Source organism: Onychomys torridus, chromosome 11, assembly GCF_903995425.1.
Source record: "Onychomys torridus chromosome 11, mOncTor1.1, whole genome shotgun sequence".
In the NCBI taxonomy this organism is placed as follows: domain Eukaryota; kingdom Metazoa; phylum Chordata; class Mammalia; order Rodentia; family Cricetidae; genus Onychomys; species Onychomys torridus.
Window position 1 is genome coordinate 53386564 of NC_050453.1, and position 18322 is coordinate 53404885.

General features: G+C 39.4%; 1 protein-coding gene and 1 pseudogene across 4 annotated transcripts in view; one reads left to right on the forward strand and one right to left on the reverse strand.

Moving 5' to 3' along the window:
- Kcnt2 (potassium sodium-activated channel subfamily T member 2) overlaps window positions 1-8550 on the reverse strand; it is a 336685-nt gene extending 328135 nt beyond the window's left edge. For all 4 annotated transcript variants that reach the window (XM_036202727.1, XM_036202726.1, XM_036202725.1 and 1 more), the window contains exon 1: window positions 7919-8550. In XM_036202727.1, the coding sequence (XP_036058620.1) occupies window positions 7919-8013 (95 nt within the window). In that variant the 5' untranslated portion in view covers window positions 8014-8550. The remainder of the gene's footprint in view (window positions 1-7918) is intronic.
- A 69-nt stretch (window positions 8551-8619) lies between these two features.
- The window catches only part of LOC118592875, a 46081-nt pseudogene continuing 36378 nt past the window's right edge, over window positions 8620-18322 (forward strand).

Here is an 18322-nt window from a genome sequence, read left to right on the forward strand (position 1 = left end):
CACCGAAGTATTTGGAGAACAGAGGTGAAAGGAAGGGAACAAAGTGGAGGCTAGCCTGGGCTACATTGTGAGAACCAGGCAAACCTGGTCTATAGAGACCAGAGACCTAGTTTACAGAAAACAAAAAAGCAAGCAAGGAAGGGAGAAGAGGGGAGGGAAGGAGCTGTTTTTATTTTTCCATGTCCCATATCATATCCCATGTTCAGTCACAAGTTGTCAAAAAGTACTGGTCTTTCTGGATACTATGCAGAGAAATTTTAAGTTATCAATCCTAACACTCAGAGGAAGCATCAAATTTTAAATATCTTAATGAAGGATAGTAAATATTGCTGAGAAAAGTCAATACTAACAATTTGAGAGTGTAAAGGAATAAAGCAATTAATTGAATAAACTCCTTTAAAAGTACATTTTTACTTCATTTTCTAAAGGAAACATAGACAAGCCTGGCATAGAAATGACACTGGTAAAATATAAGCACACTAATAAAAGGGGTGAAGCAATGCATCAACTTCTAGAAAGATTCTTACAAACAATAATATGAATGGAAACAGCTGCAAATGAATGCAATGTGTTTACTACTAACAATTAGCCTTCATTTTATTCTGTACTTTTATACACTGTATCAAAATTGGCTTTTTCACATGTATGTATTTATTCTTGATGGAGGTGGAAGATGGGAGTGTCAGAGAATTGCAGGAATCAGTTCTTTACTTCTCCCATGTGAGTCCTAGAAACTGAACTCAAGTCATCAGGCTTAACATCAACTTCTTCCTACTAATCCAACTTGCTGGCCCTCAAAGCTATGTTTTACATAAGCTGAAACATGTTACTATTAGAAAAAGGACGAAGTATTTCAATAATTCCAGTGCTATAGTTAATTTAATCGCAAGCAATTCCAACAACACTCATCTAAGCATGCTTTTGCGCCCATCCTCAAGCGTAAGTTGAAGCTGCAGGTTCAGTGGAAGATGTAATGCTTTCTGAATGTTTCATACAATATGTAGAAAATGAGATGGCTGTGTTCTCACTTCCCAAGAAAAACTCATTTCAAAATTCACATTTAAAATTCAACCTAGATGCCCCTCGACTGAAGAATGGATTAAGAAAATGTGGTACATATACACAATGGAGTACTACTCAGCAGAGAAAAACAATGACATCATGAAATTTGCAGGCAAATGGATGGAACTAGAAAATATCCTGAGTGAGGTAACCCAAACTCAGAAGGGCAAACATGGTATATACCACTCATAAGTGGATACTAGATATAAAACAAAGGATAATCAGGCAACAACCCACAACTCCAGAGAAGCTAACTAACAAGGAAGACCCAAAGAGGGATGCATGGATCACCCTGAGAAGTAGAAATAGATGAGATCTCCATGAGAAAACTGGGGATGAGGGGAAGGCAATGGAGAGTAGGGGATGGGAATGAAAACATAAGGGAAAGGGATGGTTGAGCTGGAACAGGGAGGGAGGGGGAAAGCAATGAGAGAGATACTGTGATAGGGAGAGACTTCATGGGGATAGAGAGAAACCCAGCGCTAGGGAAGTTGCCAAGAATCCCCAAGGATAACCCCAGCCTGTACTGCTAGCAATAGTGGAGAGGATGCCTGAACTGAACTGGCTTGCCCCAGAGATCAGACTGGTGAACACCCTAACTATCATCACAGGGTTTTTCCTCCAATGACTGATGGAAGCAGATGCAGAGATCCACAGCCAATCACTAGACAGAGCTCCAGGTGTCCAGTCAAAGAGAGAAGAGGGACTCTATGAGCAAGTGCATCAGGAATATGATGGGGAAACATGCAGGGATGACCAAAACAAAGTAGTGGGAAATCATGAAAGTTGGATAAATGACTGTGGAACCTACATGGGACTGGACTAGGCCCTTTGCATGGTGAGACAGTTGTGTAACTTGATCTGCTTAGGAGGACCTCTGGCAGTAGAATCAGAATCCATCTCTAGCGCATGAGCAGGCTTTGTGGAGCCCACTACCTATGATGGGACACCTTGTGGAACCTTGAGGCAGGGGGAAGAGGCTGAACTTGCCTCTACTGAATGTGTTTCTCCATGGGAGGCCTTGCCTTCTTGTGGGTGGGAGTGGGGGGTGGGTTGGGAGGGGGATGCTGGGGTGGGAGAGGGGAGAGGGGGGGTCTTTGATTGGTGTGTAAAATAAATGAAAAAAAATTATTAATGAAAATAAAATTCAGTATGAGTCTGTCATAGGGAAAGGAAACTATGTCTTTATAAAAAATAGTGATGTTTGAATTCTTGCTAACACTTGAAAATCAATAATATCAATGTGTTTTGCTCTGTGTTTCATGTATTATGCTAACATAAAATAAGTTTGTGGCCAGCAAGATGGATCAGTGGGTTTAAGTACCTGCCACTCATTTGTGATGACTGGCAAACTAAAAAGGCAAGCTCTGGGTTGAACTAGAGGTCCTGCTCAATAAATAAAAGTGAAGAGTGGATGAGGGAAGCACCTGGTAGATGACAATCTTCCCCTCAACACTCATGGGCATACAAGTACACACCCACTTACAAACACATTTACCACATGTGCAAACATGTACACAAACATATATGCAAAATGAGGGTGGTAGTCATGGTTTTGTCCCCATATCTACTTCAGCTTAGAATTCTTTTTGCCTCATCTGTACTGGTTTTTCATGCACAATCGATGGTGCTAAGAGAATAAGGATTTTTCTGGAATATATAGATATATTGTTTTTTCAAGACAGGATTTCTCTGTGTAGTGTTAGCTGTCCTGGAACTTGCTCTGCAGAACAGGCTGGCCTCGAACTCACAAGGATCCACCTGCCTTTGCCTCCCAAGTGCTGGGATTAAAGGCATGCATCACCACTGCCTAACTGGATTATATTTTTTATAATAAATGTTAAATCATTTTTATGGTATTACATATATATAGTTAATAGCACTATATAACTAAAATGGTAAAAACATCATTTTATGCACTTAATGGAACTTAGAACGTGCTTAACATGTATTAAATAATATAAATTAATTTTTTAAATAAATACCTTATAATCAATAATTACTGTCTAAAATAATGTTATTCTTTATCGGAGATAAAATGGTGACTTATGCAAATGTTCCATATGGCATTGTAAAAATCCATTCCTAATATCTAATTCTATTACATACACATATACTTTGTAGTATAATGCCTAAAAAATGTCAACTACCCCAGGATCAATTCAAATTCTTTTCCTATTTTATAGATATCTCTTAAACTGTTTATGGATTGACTTTTACTCTTTTTTTTTTCAAATCCTTCTTTGATTACAATCACTAAGAATTTGCTTGCATTAATTTTAAATGCCACCTATAAATCAAAAGGGATATACTTAAAATTACTGTAGTTGAAATAACTGCTCCAACATTTGAAAACAAAAATGGTTAATTAAATAAGTGGCCCATTCGTTATGACTACAGTTGAGATCTATTAGGAGTAGTCGGAATTATGGCAATTTATCGACTATAAGATCACTGTGTTCTAAACTTTAAAGTTTAATAATTCAAAATGAAAGAGGAAAAGGCTGGTATTAACTTGCTAGAAGTCTTTGAGACTTACCAGTGTTTAACTGCAAGAGAATACCTTGTATCTTTATTATTTTACAATTATAGAAACACTAAATAGAAAGCACAGGATCTTAACACTTCCATGAGTCTACATATTACAGAATTGCCTCTGTGTGAAGCCAGTAAGATTCAGTCTCTAGGCATGAGCTTCAATCATGGAATAAAAGTGAATCACAAAGTGTTCTAACAGCTACACTAAAGATGCACTGAGGATCTTAGTCCATTCCTAATACGACTTCACCTGCTTTATCTTCACGCCAATGCAGAATATACTATCCACAAAGGATATAGGGTTTTCTTGACATTTTAAGGTGCAAATTTTTCTAGAACATAGTCATAACATAAACAATCCTGTCAGCATTATCTTTGAGAAAATTCACCTACCATTCAATAACTACTTCCATACCAAGAAGTTTCATACTCTTCTGTATATTTTCCTCGGACCTAACATAATGGTACAACAAGCATTCAAATACCAGCTGAGTGGAGAGATGGGAAAATAAATATGCATTGTATGCACAACAGACAACCTCAAGGCAAAAGTTGTGTTCTCATTCAGCACCTGTCAAATTTAGTTCAAAATCTCATAGAATTAATGTCATCAACCATTCTCAGCACTGCTGGGGCTAACTCAAATTCTATGCAGAAAAGGCTACCACATGCAGATGAGAGTTGATTATATAAGATGATGCTGAGATAATGCATTCACATACTTTAAATATTATATATCTAATACTACTACATGCATATTACATATATTACCTGCTCACTATATGTGTATTGGTCAGGATAGGCTCAAGCTTACCTATAGAGAAGTAGCACAATATAAATTTTGGTGACCTACCTATCCTAAGTTATGTCACAGAAATATAATATAAAATATATCTTATATATTATATTATATTATATTATATTATATTATATTATATTATATTAATACGTCTTCAAGCCACTTTTGATGGCTCAAGCATGCAAACCCACCATGTGAGAGGTTGAGGCAGAAGGATTTCCATGGATCTGAGAGCAGCCTAAGCTATAGTGAGTTTCAGGCCATAAGTCTGAGCTACTTTTTGTATCCTAATAGGCTCATCAGCATTTTATGTTCTCTTCAAGATCACCTCTTCATTTATCTATCACATCCTCACTTATTTTTACAAGCATGTCCTACTAAGAGTTAGTTTAAAATTCTTAAAGTGTGGGGTGGGGGTAAAAAGGTTCACCTCCTATAGTTAGAACAAACATCTTCCGTCATCTCTAGGATGTCATTCTAAATAGAGAAGATAGCCATCTAGATTCCGATTTCCCCAGAAGTCAACAAAGAGATTTATTTGGATATTGACACTGAAAACAGCAGTCAGTTGGGCTATAAACTTTGCAGGAAGAAAACAATAACCACTGTGGGCAACTAGAATTTTATTGGACACAATATAGTAAACATGTTCTAAATTATTCTATCCAAGAAGAAAGGTACTAGCATACATATAAAATAACTCCCTGTCAGCTCATTGTCACTCTAACTACCTCTTCTCCAGCCATGTTTAATGTCCGGTGTGCTCCTGGAATGACTGGACAGGGTGAGCCGATGCAGAAGGTATTTGTGGAAGAAAGTTAAAATAATAAGAACAGAGCCCTCAGTGCATCGGTTGGTGGAGAGAGTCTGCAAACTCCTTCAGGGAAGTGTTTCTTCCTCAACTCCTTAGGAATTGAACCAACATATGAAGCTGAGTAGATCAAGCTCTCTGCTTGGACTTAATTGCAAAGAGGAACTTGTGCTCTTATCAGACAGAAGTGGCATGGCTTACCACATACAAGTTTATGATCCTGAAACAAGAAAGAAAGAGGAGGGAGAGGAAAGACGTACAACTGGGAATTGTAAGAGAACCAACATTTAGAAAGAAACGAGGGTAGGAGCCATGAATTTATCATTTACAATTCAAATGGAAGAAACTCAAGTTTCCTTTTACTTAAGAGTTTTGAGGAAGTGGAGTCACAAAGAACTTAAATGGAGTTATCTTGAATTATCTCTATCCTTATAAGAGGTATTATCCATGGCATGTGTTCAGTCTTCCAGAATCCTGGTTCCCAGGTTGCTGAAAAAACTTGGCTGGTTTTCAGGGTAAGTATGAGAACTACTGCAATGTGCCGCATTGGTCCTGTGCCATCCCATTCTCCTTCTTGTCAATATCCCATGAGGTAGACACTTCTGAAGTACATATTCACACTATGAACATGAGATTGCTAAAGCTCAGGATCTCCAAATGACTTACCCAAGGTCACTCAACTATAGGGGTATAAGCAAAAGACTGAAATCTGTTCTCTCTGACTGTAATGGTCTTGTCTTCAAAGATTAATAACAAAATAAATGCCTTGCCTTGGGAGGAAGTGGGAATGGGGGTTGGGTTGGGGGGGTAAAGCTGGGGGGCAGGAGGATGGAGGAGAGGGAGGGATCTGTGGTTGGTGTGTAAAATGAATAAAAAAATTCTTAATAATAAAATAAGAAAATACATGCAATTTAACGTTAACTTTTACAGTCTCAAAAATCAGTTTAATCCTCTAAACTCTTGGAACATCTAAAATGGTTCATCAATAGTAAGTACTTCATTTCAATGATAAATGTAAGTAGATATTTCAATTAAAGTTAAACTGGAACAAAACCTTTTGCAAATATAAATTTTACATGACTGTGTCCAAACTTTTTAAAGTGGTACACTGGCATATAGTAAGCACAGCTACCCTCAACTCTGTATCGTTAAATACTAAGATAGAAACTTTGTAAAAGTGAGGGCAACCACAAGAACAATTAGCATTTGGGATAGAGTTAAAATAAATAAATAGCACTATGCCACTGTGGCCAGTGAGTGCTCTAAGGATTCAATCTACCTCTTACTTCCTGTAGAGATTTCTGTTCTAGAAGTAATAAGCCTCAAGTCCCGAAAGAAATCCCATCACCTGAAACCCTGTGCTGAATTTTGTAAGTTGTTTCACTAGGAAAAGATAGTTTATCTAAATGTCAGTTAGCACTGTAAACTCACTTAAACATCCACTTAATTATTCAGTTAACTCCAGTTCATTCCAATTAACACCTTCTTTTAGACACAAGGCAAATAACCCAAGACCCTGTTCTTTAAATTTCTAAGCAGTATGCAAGGTTCCGCCCAAAGAGAAGAGAGAGAATGAAAACAGTAACCTCCACAGAGCGTACATGCATATGTCATTAAGTTACTAATGTGAGATGGAGAAAGATGCCCATAACTGAAGTCCAGGACTGAATCCCCAGACTATTGGGATATGAGTTAGTACTGGGAACTGAAAAGGTGGTGAAAAAGCATATTGCCCAGTGGTGAATGCAGAAGAACTTCAGATTGGACAAATAATGGACCTTTCATCTAATTAAAACAGAACGTTAATGCCAAACTGAACTTCAGGGGATCATTTAAGCTTCGCTGAGAGCTTAGTTATACATACTTAAAAGCAAGACAGAAAATGTGGCACATGACATGTGAAATTACCATTCTAGAAAATGAGTCATTGTAAAGTGTGCTTAAAAAAAACCAAAAAACAAAAGAAACTATGCAGAGCATCTTGCAAGTTAGATTGCACAAAGCTTTAATGCCATTGATAAAAACACACAGGCAATGTTTTGCTAGTAATAAATACTTCGGCTTTGAAACTTACGTTATTTTGAGATATGCAAGATTTAGGTGAAAAAAATACGATAATCATGCCACAAGAACCCCTGTTTGGTGTATTTTCTATTCCAAGCGTTCTTGTTTCACAAACTACCTGTTACATATTTAAACCAATTGCCCACCTGAACTCCTAATATTTAAACGGCAGAAAATGTCCAATGGCAAGCAAACACCGGGTCGAGACAACACTGACAAGGAGTAAGAAAGTGGGTGCAGGAGATTTTAAGTTTCCACTGTGATTTTTTTTTCAACCCCTTGGATACATTTATGGGGTGGATTAGCTACACCAAGGGAAAACAACGAGAAACATTTGACACTGAAACTGCGTGCCATTTGGATGCGATTGTACCTCTGCTTGCAGCAGCATACACAACCAGGGCAAGCACAGATGGACAGAGAATATCTAATAGATGCAACAAATGCATCGGAAGAATGAGAAAGTGGAAAGGGAAAGAGTTCCTTGTCCACAGCGACTGCTCTACAGTCAAAATGGAGAGGTATAGAGACCCTGTTACTCCCTCAGAGCTGGTCTCCCATTCTCTCCCGTCATCCTCCCCACATCCCTCCAGTCTTGTCCCCTTGCAACCAGTATTTGTGGAACATTGCACCAGGCCACTCACCTGTCATCATTTTGCCAGCCTTGGTCCCCTAGCAGCAAATCCCGAAATCTGTACCTGGGAGGCAGAGGGGGCACTTCGCTCTCCAAATCAACCATCCTTCCTCAAGGAGTGGGCAACATCCAACAAGAGATGGAGGAGGGCAGCCAGGGGCAGCGAGTGCTGCAGAGGGGGTGCCCTGCTGAGGAAGGTAGGAAAAGGGCCTGGGGGGACCCGGAGGGGGAGGGGTCGCTCGGCCGGAAGCTGAGGCTGGAAAGGGGGCTGGCTCCTCTTCCCCGAGGGTGTGATGGGGATGATGCAAACCTAGCCCAGGAGCAAAAGTCTGGCTGCGCCTCGAACCGGCGCTGCCAAGGAACCACCCCCAGGCTCGGCGCCGCCTCTGGTCCCTGGGACCGGTTCGTTGGGGGTAGGGGGGTGGGGAGGCGGGAATGCAAAAGTTACTTCACCGACAAAAAAAGAAAAATCGCGCGGTGCCTAGAAAGAGGGCAGGTGGTGGGCGTGAGCGCCGCGTGATGGCCAGGCACTTTCCTGAAAGGCAGGGACCAGAGCCTCCCACCAGGGCATCCCCGGCGAGAAAGGGAGCTCTGGGCGCAGCCCGGCGGGCGAAGGCGGTGGGCTCCGCTCTCCCCGCACAGGTCTTTCCAAGCACTTGCTGGAGGCCCAGCCAATGAGCCTCCCCCTCATTAGCATAACACAGTGACGGCATGAGGGTGCCTTGGGGACAACCAATGGGGGCGAGCTCATTAGCTGATCCCCGAGCTCCAGACCCTTCTTGGGAAGAGGGAGAAGGGTCTGAGGAAGGCTCCTAAGTGTCACCAGCATCCTGGCTGTGGTCGCCTACGGTTTCTGGGGGCGTAGTGGAAATGGATTGTTCCTGGACAGGGAATCCCCGCTCTCAGACCAAGGAAAGTCCTTTTTTCCCCCCGCCTCCCTTCTTACATTCTAAGAAAAAGGAGGTGTTTCCCTGTTCTGAGGAATTGCAGGGCCACCCTTAGGAGGCAGATGAAGAGGAATATTTAAATGACAATCAGGAGAGCACCACGGAAGCCAGGCAGGGCAAGACTCTACTGAGTAACTGTTGGTGGTGCCGCTGGGAGCCTATGGGCTCCTAGGTGCAAATGTATTCCAAAAGGGGCGCTTTCACAAGGTCAGAGGAGAACAAGAACTCAGGACTCTGAGCTGTCTAGTCACCAGCTCCCTGGGCGTTTCTCAACCCTTCTACCGTGCTACCTCTGGTTCTACTTTGCACACACTTCAGGAATGAATACCCCAAGGCGCATACGCACAGAAAGAGCCACAGCCCACTGCACCTCAGGAAAGCAAAGACATGCACTGCTCTGGCCCTTACTGGGAAATATCGAAGTTTGTGTGTAGGAACAAGATCATCGTGAAAATGGAGCCAAACAAGAACTTGATAAACAAGTTTCCTGGGGTCAAGAAACACATTAAAATGAACCAGGCCTGGGCAGTCTTAAAGTGAGGGGGGAAATAGAAAACAGTAAAATGAGGATCAGGTAAACTCTTTTGCTTTCTTTTTATTGTTGTTTTGGGTTTTTTTTTGGGGGGGGGGTAATTTGCTTATCAAAGATATAGTAATTAATTAGTTTTGGTTCATTCTTAGTGGAGGTCATTTAGGAGAGAAGTCATAAAGAAAGCTAAAATGAAGAAAAAATCAGGAAAATTGGTGTGAGAGTAGATTAATAGCACCAAACAGAAGGAGCTTGAGCGATGGCTAAGAGCACTGACTGCTCTTCCAGAGGGCCCAGAATCAGTTCCCAGCAACCACATTGTAGACCAGGCTACACCACATGACAGCTCACACCTGTCTGTAACTCCAGTTCCAGGGGACCTGAAACCCATGACAAAACACTAATGCACATAAAATAAAATTAAAAAAAAAAAAATAGTAGCAAACAGTTGAAGGGGCCTGGTCATGTTCTTTCTCCATGCGTCTTCTCCTTGCTGCTCATTCCTCTAGACCTGGCTCCCACATCCTGCCTTCTTTAGACTTCACGGCTCACACAAGTGATGTGAATGGGTTGCCTTCTTCCTTGGAACTCTCCATACTTCATTTTGCTAGTGGTGTCTATCACATTCTGACCTCTTGAGTCACTATCTGAGTATTTTTAATGTCTTTTCTCCTCCTTTTTGTTCAGTGCCTTCAAAATAGCCCAATCTTGCCCCAGAAATGTATTGAGATACTAACAAAGGAAACAAATGAAGTAACTACCACGTGCTAGATTCACAGTAAGTGAGATTTTTTTTAAGATGGAGCCAAGCTTCTTATTTTTCACTTTAGCGGTCCTCTTAGTTGAGACCTGGGTATCAGATAACAGTATGGCATAGGATGACTCTGTTAGAAAGAATAAGAAAAGATCTGGTTGGCTCCTAATGCTATACACTGCTAGCCATTAAAGACAGAGATCTCTATTTCCTAGTGCACTCAGGCAAAACAGTTAAACATAGCTAAGATAAGGGCGTGCCGTTTTTCTCTGTACCACAAAAGTGTGATCAGAGTCAAAAGTTGTCAAATCTTCAACTTTAGGGGAAAAAAATTAAAGGATTGCTACAAAAAAAAAAAAAAACCTATTCTGACATTCTTAAAATGCAGTAATTATGGGTATCAAATAAGTTTTTGATATTTATAATTAAGAGATCTTTTTGCTCTATTTGCCACTTTTAACGACAGACTTTTTCTTTTGTCATTAAATTTGGCTTCTAGTTCTCGAACCTGCCCTATACACTTTTAGTCCTTTGTTTCTTATCATGTCAATGCATTCCCTGCTGTTAACATATTTTCCGGTTCCAAGCTTTACCTTGGTTTCTCTCTTCACTGTGTGCTTCCAGTCTTTTATGTCATCTAGTCTTTTTATCCATATATACGGGAAAGCTTTTCTTCTACTATGGCATGAGATTCAATTTGGGGAAATGAATTCAAACTTGATGCTGCACATTACATTCCTAAACTATGTAATCCTAGTTAGTGCTGCCAGGTATCCTATACATCTTCTAGTATGGATGAATAGCATCTCTCTCTCTCTGTGTATATGCATACACACACACACACACACACACACACACACACACACACACACACACATCTTACCCCCAAGTCTCAAGTATGCAAGGGATCTGAAGAGTTACTTGATATGAAGGATTTTTGTTTTAATGAGTTCCCCAGATGATATTCTTTAGTTCACACAAAATTAACATTGGCTAACCCATATCATTTGCCTATGAATGTCATTTTTTCCTTACCTTAGTTAAACTCCATCTCTACTTAACTTTCGTACATTAAGTCTTTCAGTGTCTTTCATGGTTACTACACAAACACACACACAGACACACACACACGCACACACACACACACACACACGCACACGCACACACACACACACACACACACACACAAGAAAAGATTAGTCAACACACAGCATATAAGCAATAGAGGAGCTTGGTCATACATACCTCACCAAAAATGTTCTAAACAATTATACTAATAAAGAGAATCAAGTGAGTGTTAATAATTCCTGGGTTTTTGAAATTCTAATTTTATTTTCTAGAAAACACATTTGAAGACATTTTCCAGTTTCTTTGTATTTGACTAACAAATGTTATTTTCAAAAATTTTTCCTTTCCAATATGTTGATTATACAGAGAAGATACTAATTCCTGTAAGTGAAGAATGGTTTTATTCACAATTAACATTTTATTCATAATTATCATATGCATAATTAACATAATTGCAGTCAGCAACTAAAATGGATAATTTTTATCTAAAACTTAAAAACGAATTGTGTGTGCGCAAATGTATGCATATATAAATGTAGATAGACAGATACATAATTTATGGGCAAAATATACAAACTGTTATTATCATGTCTACATAGACCTAAAAGAACTATTGAAAAATAAAATTTAAAAATAAAACAAAAACATTGCATATGTCAGTCTGTGTACCTCATAGGACCTTAGTGTGCAGGCAAAGATGCTGTTCATTCAGATAACAGCTTTAAGCTACTTAACATAACTGCGTGAGTATGTTCTATTCTAAGCAGTTACTTTGACTTGACTTTCTCATAATCCAAAGGATAAGGGGTTGCAAGCAGTGGGAGTGGAGGACTGATGGTGCAGGAGAGGCAGTGGAGTGTGGGGGAATCTCGGCAGTGGTTACCGTGGGCTGCAGAGCACACTGAGCTGTTTCTGAATCTGGAGAATTAAGAGGGAAGGCCTTCTGATGAAGGAGCTGACACTTATACTGATGAATGAAAAATGAGGGGTGGTGGCCACACTAGCCAACAGAACACCAGGTAATCCCTTCACCTGCTGACTGCTCCAACTCACTCAGTGCCCAACCCACCTGCCCCCAACTACTTCTCATCACCTATCCTTATCACCATATCCAGGCACACAACTCCAGAAGAAGGCTCCTGCTCCACCATAGGCCACACCAGCAAGTAGAACCCTATCTAGGAAGACCACTTGCCTGAGAACTACCTCTACTCTCTCAATGCCCATCCACCTTACCCACACCCACCCCTCCCCTCCTTGTCCAGTCCCCCTGTGCCAGCAGAGGCCCTTTGCTTAACTAGAGGACCCACCAGTCACCAGAACTGCTGGCAGGCCACCCACCTGGGACTATCCCCACTCAATGCCTGCCCAGCCTACCCCCAGTGGCCTCAACGTTTCCCATAACCATATACAGGCCCCTACCTCCTGTGGAAGACCTCTCTCTGGAACAATGGCCATACCAACTGCCAGAACTCCACCCCCAATTCAAATGGGAATTCCCTGCTCAACCAGAGGCCACCCTAACCATCAGAAGTCCAGCCCCTAACTCAAGTGGAGACCTAATACTTAACACAAGCCACTACAGCTTGAACACCAGAGAAGAAACAGAAATCAATGAACAAAGACAAATTCAAAAATTGGCACCTACACCTATAATCACACCAAAGCCAGATGCTCAGACAGTAAAAACACAATCAACAACAGCCAAGGCAATATGTCTCCATCAGAGCCACTTATCCTACTACACAAAGCCCTAAATATTCCAACACAGCTGAAGCATAAGAAAAGAACCTTAAAACCAACTTTATGAAAATTGTACAGGTCATCAAAGATGAAATGAATAAATCTCTTAAAGAATGCCAAGAAAAAAACAAACAGGTGAAAGAAATGAGTAAAACTGTTCAAGACCTGAAATGAATGAAAACAGAAACAATAAAGAAGACACAAACTGAGGGAATTCTAGAAACAGAAAATCTAGGTAAGTGAACAGGGGCAACAGATGCAAGCATCACCAACAGAAGACAAGCGATGGAAGAAAGAATCTGAGACTTTGAAGATACAGTAGAAGAATATACACATCAGTCAAAGAATATGTTAAATCTAAAAAAAATCCTGACACAAAACATCCAGGAAATCTGGGACATTATGAAAACACCAAACCTAAAAGAAAAGCAATAGAAGAAGTATCTCAGATTAAACATCCAGAAATATTTTAAACAAACTCATAGAAGAAAATTTTCCTAACCTAAAGAAGAACATGCCTATAAAGGTATAAGAAGACTACAAAACACAAAATAGATGGACCAAAAAAGAAAGTCCCCTTACCACACAGTAATAAAAATAATATACAGAACAAAGAAATAATATTAAAATCTGAAAGGGAAAAAAGAGCAAGTAACATATAAAAGTAAATGCAGAACTATTATAATTACACCCAACTTCTCAATGGAGACTCTAACAGTCAAAAGGGCCTGGATATACGTCCTGCAGACTCTTAACAGACCACAGATGTCAGCCCAGACTACTATACCCAGCAAAACTTTCAATGACCAAAATTGAAAAACAAGATATTGCATGAAAAAGCCAAATTTAAATAACATCTATCCACAAATACAGCTCTACAGAAGGTATTAGAAGGAAAACTCCAACTCAAGGAGATGAACTATACCCACAAAAACACAGGAAATATAATCTAACACCAGCAAAATCAAAATAAGGGAAACACACACACACACACACACACACGCATTCACATAATACCACCACTACCAATATCAACAGCAAAATAACAGGAATTAATAGTCATTGGTCATTAATATCTCTCAATATCAATAGACTCAATTCCTCAGGGAGGAAAAAAAAGACACAGGCAAACAGAATGGATGGGAAAACAGCCTTCTGCTGTGTACAAGAAACATACATCAACATCAAAAATAGACATTACCTCAGAGTAAAGGCATGGAAGAAGATTTTCCAAGCAAATGGAGTTAAGAAACAATCTGGTGTAGTCATTATAATATCTAACAAAATAAACTTCAAACCAAAATTAATCAAAACAGGCAGGGAAGGAACATTTCATTTTCAAAGGAAAAATACACCAAAATGATCTTTCAGTTCTTAAAATCTATGCCCAAACTCAAGGGCACCCATGTTTGTAAAGGAAATACTGCTAAAGCCTAAATCATGCTCTGAACTTCACTCATTGTTAGTGGAAGAAATCAATACCTTACTCACACCAATGGGCAGATCATCCAGACAAAAACTCAAAGAAAGATAGTGAAGCTTGTTATGAACTAAATGAACATAACAGGCACTTGGAGAATATTTCACCCAAACACAAGAGAATATATTTTCTTCTCAGCACCTCACAGAATGTTCTCAAAAATTGACCACATATTCCTTCACAAAGCAACTATCAATAGATACAAGAAAATTGAAATAACCGCCCGCATCCTATCAGACCGCCAGGGATTAAACCTGGATTTTTCAACAACAGAAAGCTTACAAACTCATGGAAAATGAAGACTTCTCAACCAAATGAACACTAGGTCAAAGCAGAAATAAAGAAAGAAATTAAAGACTTCCTAGAATACAAGGAAAATAAATGCACAACATACCCAAACTTACAGGACGCAATGAAAGGAATGCTAAAAGGGAAGTTCATAGCACTAAGTGCTTACACAAAGAAATTAGAAATATTTAATACTAGTAACTTAAGAGCACACCTAAAAGCTCCTGAACAAAAAGAAGCAAGGTAATCCAAGAAGAGTAGATGGGAGGAAATAATCAAACTGAGGGCTAAGATCAATTAAATAGAAATAAAAAGAACAATACAAGGAATCAATGGAACAAAGAGTTAGTTCTTTGAGAAAATCTACAAGACAGACAAACCCTTATCCACACTAACTAAAAGACAGAGAGAATATACAAATTAACAAAATCTGAAACAAAAAGGGGGATATAACAACAGACACAGAAGAAATTCAAAGAATCATTTGGTGATACTTTAAAAATGTATATTCCACAAAAATGGAAAATCTAAAATAAATGGATAATAATTCCCATAGATACCACTTACCAAAGTTAAATCAAGATCAGATAAACAATTTAAATAGAACTATTACCCCTAAGGAAACAGAAGCTGTTAGGGACCAAGATGTCAGGAACCAAACATGAACCAAGGAAAGTACTAGCTAGGCCAGAGAACAAGTCATAAGCCCCTTCCCAGAGCAGTAACCAGAGGCCCCCCAAAGATAAGAGAACATCCCACAGTCAGGTGCCATGACAACCAAATGTAAAGAGCATTCCATGGTCAGGTAGCCTATCAACAGAATAAACTGCCCCTGACCAGATGACCTTAGCCGACATCTCGAAGTTGCACGATCTGCCTCAAACTTCTTGCAACCCTTCCATGTTCTACACGCCCCTTCTCCCCTTCCCTCCTTCCTGTCCCTTCCCCTCCTATGCTATATAAGCTTTGCGGATTAAAATAAAGATTGGCAGCTTGATCAGAATCTTGTCTTGCTGTCATCTCTTGTTTCCCCTGTCTCTTTCATTTGCCCCTGTTGAAACCCCGCTGGCCGGGGCAAGAAGCAGTCATTGAAAACCTTGCAACACACACACACACACACACACACACACACACACACACACACACACACACAAACACACACAAGCCCAGGGTCAGATGGTTCTAGCTCAGATTTCTCCCAGACTTTCAGAAAAGAAATAACACCAGTACTCCTCAAATTATTTCACAAAGTAGAAACAGAAGGTACACTGACAAGTTCAGTTATGAGTCAACAGTCACCCTGACACCCAAACCATACAAAGTTTCAACAAAGAAAGAGAAGTACAGACAAAATTCCCTCATGAACACAAAAGTAACAATATTCACTAAAGTGCTTGCAAACTGAATCCAAGAACATATAAAACAACAGATCATGCACCATGATCAAGTAAGTTTTGTTCAAGAAATTCTGGGATTGGTCAGCATAAGAATATAGTCAATGCTAAAATCAACCACATACTTGGCCACAAAGCAAATCTCAACAGATACAAAACAATTGGAATAACCTCCTGTGTTCTATTGGACCACCATGGTTTAAAGTTAGATTTCAACAACAGAAAAAAACTACAGAAATCCTACAATCTCATGAATAATGCTCAACTGAATCACCAATGGGTTAAGGAAGAAATGAAAGAAATTAAAAACTTCCTAGAGATCAATGAAAATGAATATACCACATACCCAAACATATGGAACACTATTAAAGCAATGATAAGAGGGAAATTCATAGCACTAAATGCCCACATAAAGAAGCTGGAGAAATCTCACACTAGTGACTTGACAGCACACATGAAAGCCCTTGAACAGGAAGAAGCAAAGTCTCCCAGGAGGAACAGACGCCAGGAAATTATCAAATTGAGAGCTGAAATCAATAAAATAGACATAAAGAGAACAATGTGAAGGACTAATGAAACAAGGAGTTGGTTCTTTGAGAAGATCAACAAGATATACAAGCCCTTATCCAAACTAACCAAAAGACAGAGAAAGAGCATCCAAATTAACAAAATTAGAAATGAAAAGGGGGACATTACAACAGACAAAGAGGAAATCCAGAGAATCATCAGGTCATACTTCAAAAACCTCTACTCCACAAAAATAGAAAATCTAAAAGAAATGGACAATTTTCTGGATAGGTACCACATACCTAAGTTAAATCAAGACCAGATAAACCATTTAAATCGTCCAATAACCCCTAATGAAATAGAATCAGTCATTAAAAGCCTCCCACCAAAAAAAAGCCCAGGACCAGATGGTTTCACTGCAGAATTCTACCAGATCTTCAAAGAAGACTTAATACCAATACTCTTTAAATTGTTCCACACAATAGAAGCAGAAGGTATATTACCAAACTCCTTCTATGAGGCTACAATTGCCCTGATTCCTAAACCAAACAAAGATGCAACAAAGAAAGAGAACTACAGACCAATCTACCTCATGAACATTGATGCAAAAATACTCAATAAAATACTGAGAAACAGATTCCAAGAACACATAAAACAATTATCCACTATGATCAAGTAGTCTTCATCCCAGGGATGCAAGGGTGGTTCAACATATGAAAGTCTATCAATGTAATACACCATATAAACAAACTCAAAGGAAAAAAAAAACAAACACATGATCATCTTACTAGAGGCAGAAAAGGCATTTGACGAAATTCCAACACCCCTGCATGATAAAAGTCTTGGAGCAATCAGGAATACAGGGAACATACCTAAACATAATAAAGGCAATCTACAGCAGGCCAACAGCCAACATCAAATTAAATGGAGAGAAACTCAAAGCAATACCACTAAAATCAGGAACAAGGCAAGGCTGTCCCCTCTCCCCATACTTATTCAATATAGTACTTGAAGTTCTAGCCAGAGCTATAAGACAACATAAGGAGATTAACGGGATACAAATTGGAAAGGATGACATGTTAGTATACATGAGTGACTCCAAAAATTCAACCAAGGTACTGATACAGCTAATAAAAACCTTCAGCAACATAGCAGGATACAAGATCAACTCAAAAAAATCAGTAGCCCTCCTTTATACAATAGACAAACAGGCTGAGAAGGAAATCAGAGATACATCACCCTTTACAATAGCCACAGATGATATGAAATACCTTGGGGTTACTCTAACTAAGCATGTGAAGGACCTATATGACAAGAACTTTAAGTCCCTGAAAAAAGAAATTGAAGAAGATGTCAGAAAATGGAAAGACCTCCCATGCTCATGGATAGCAGGATTAACATAGTAAAAATGGCGACCTTACCAAAAGCAATCTACAGATTCAATGCAATCCCCATCAAATTACCAACACAATTCTTCACAGATCTGGAAAGAATAATACTCAACTTCATATGGAAAAACAAAAAAAAACCCAGGATAGCCAAAAGTATCCTGTACAATAAAACAACCCCTGGAGGCATCACTATCCCAGACCTCAAGCTCTACTATAGAGCTACTGTAATAAAAACAGCTTGGTACTGGCATAAAAACCGACATGTGGACCAATGGAATCGAATTGAAGACCCTGACATTAACCCACACACTTA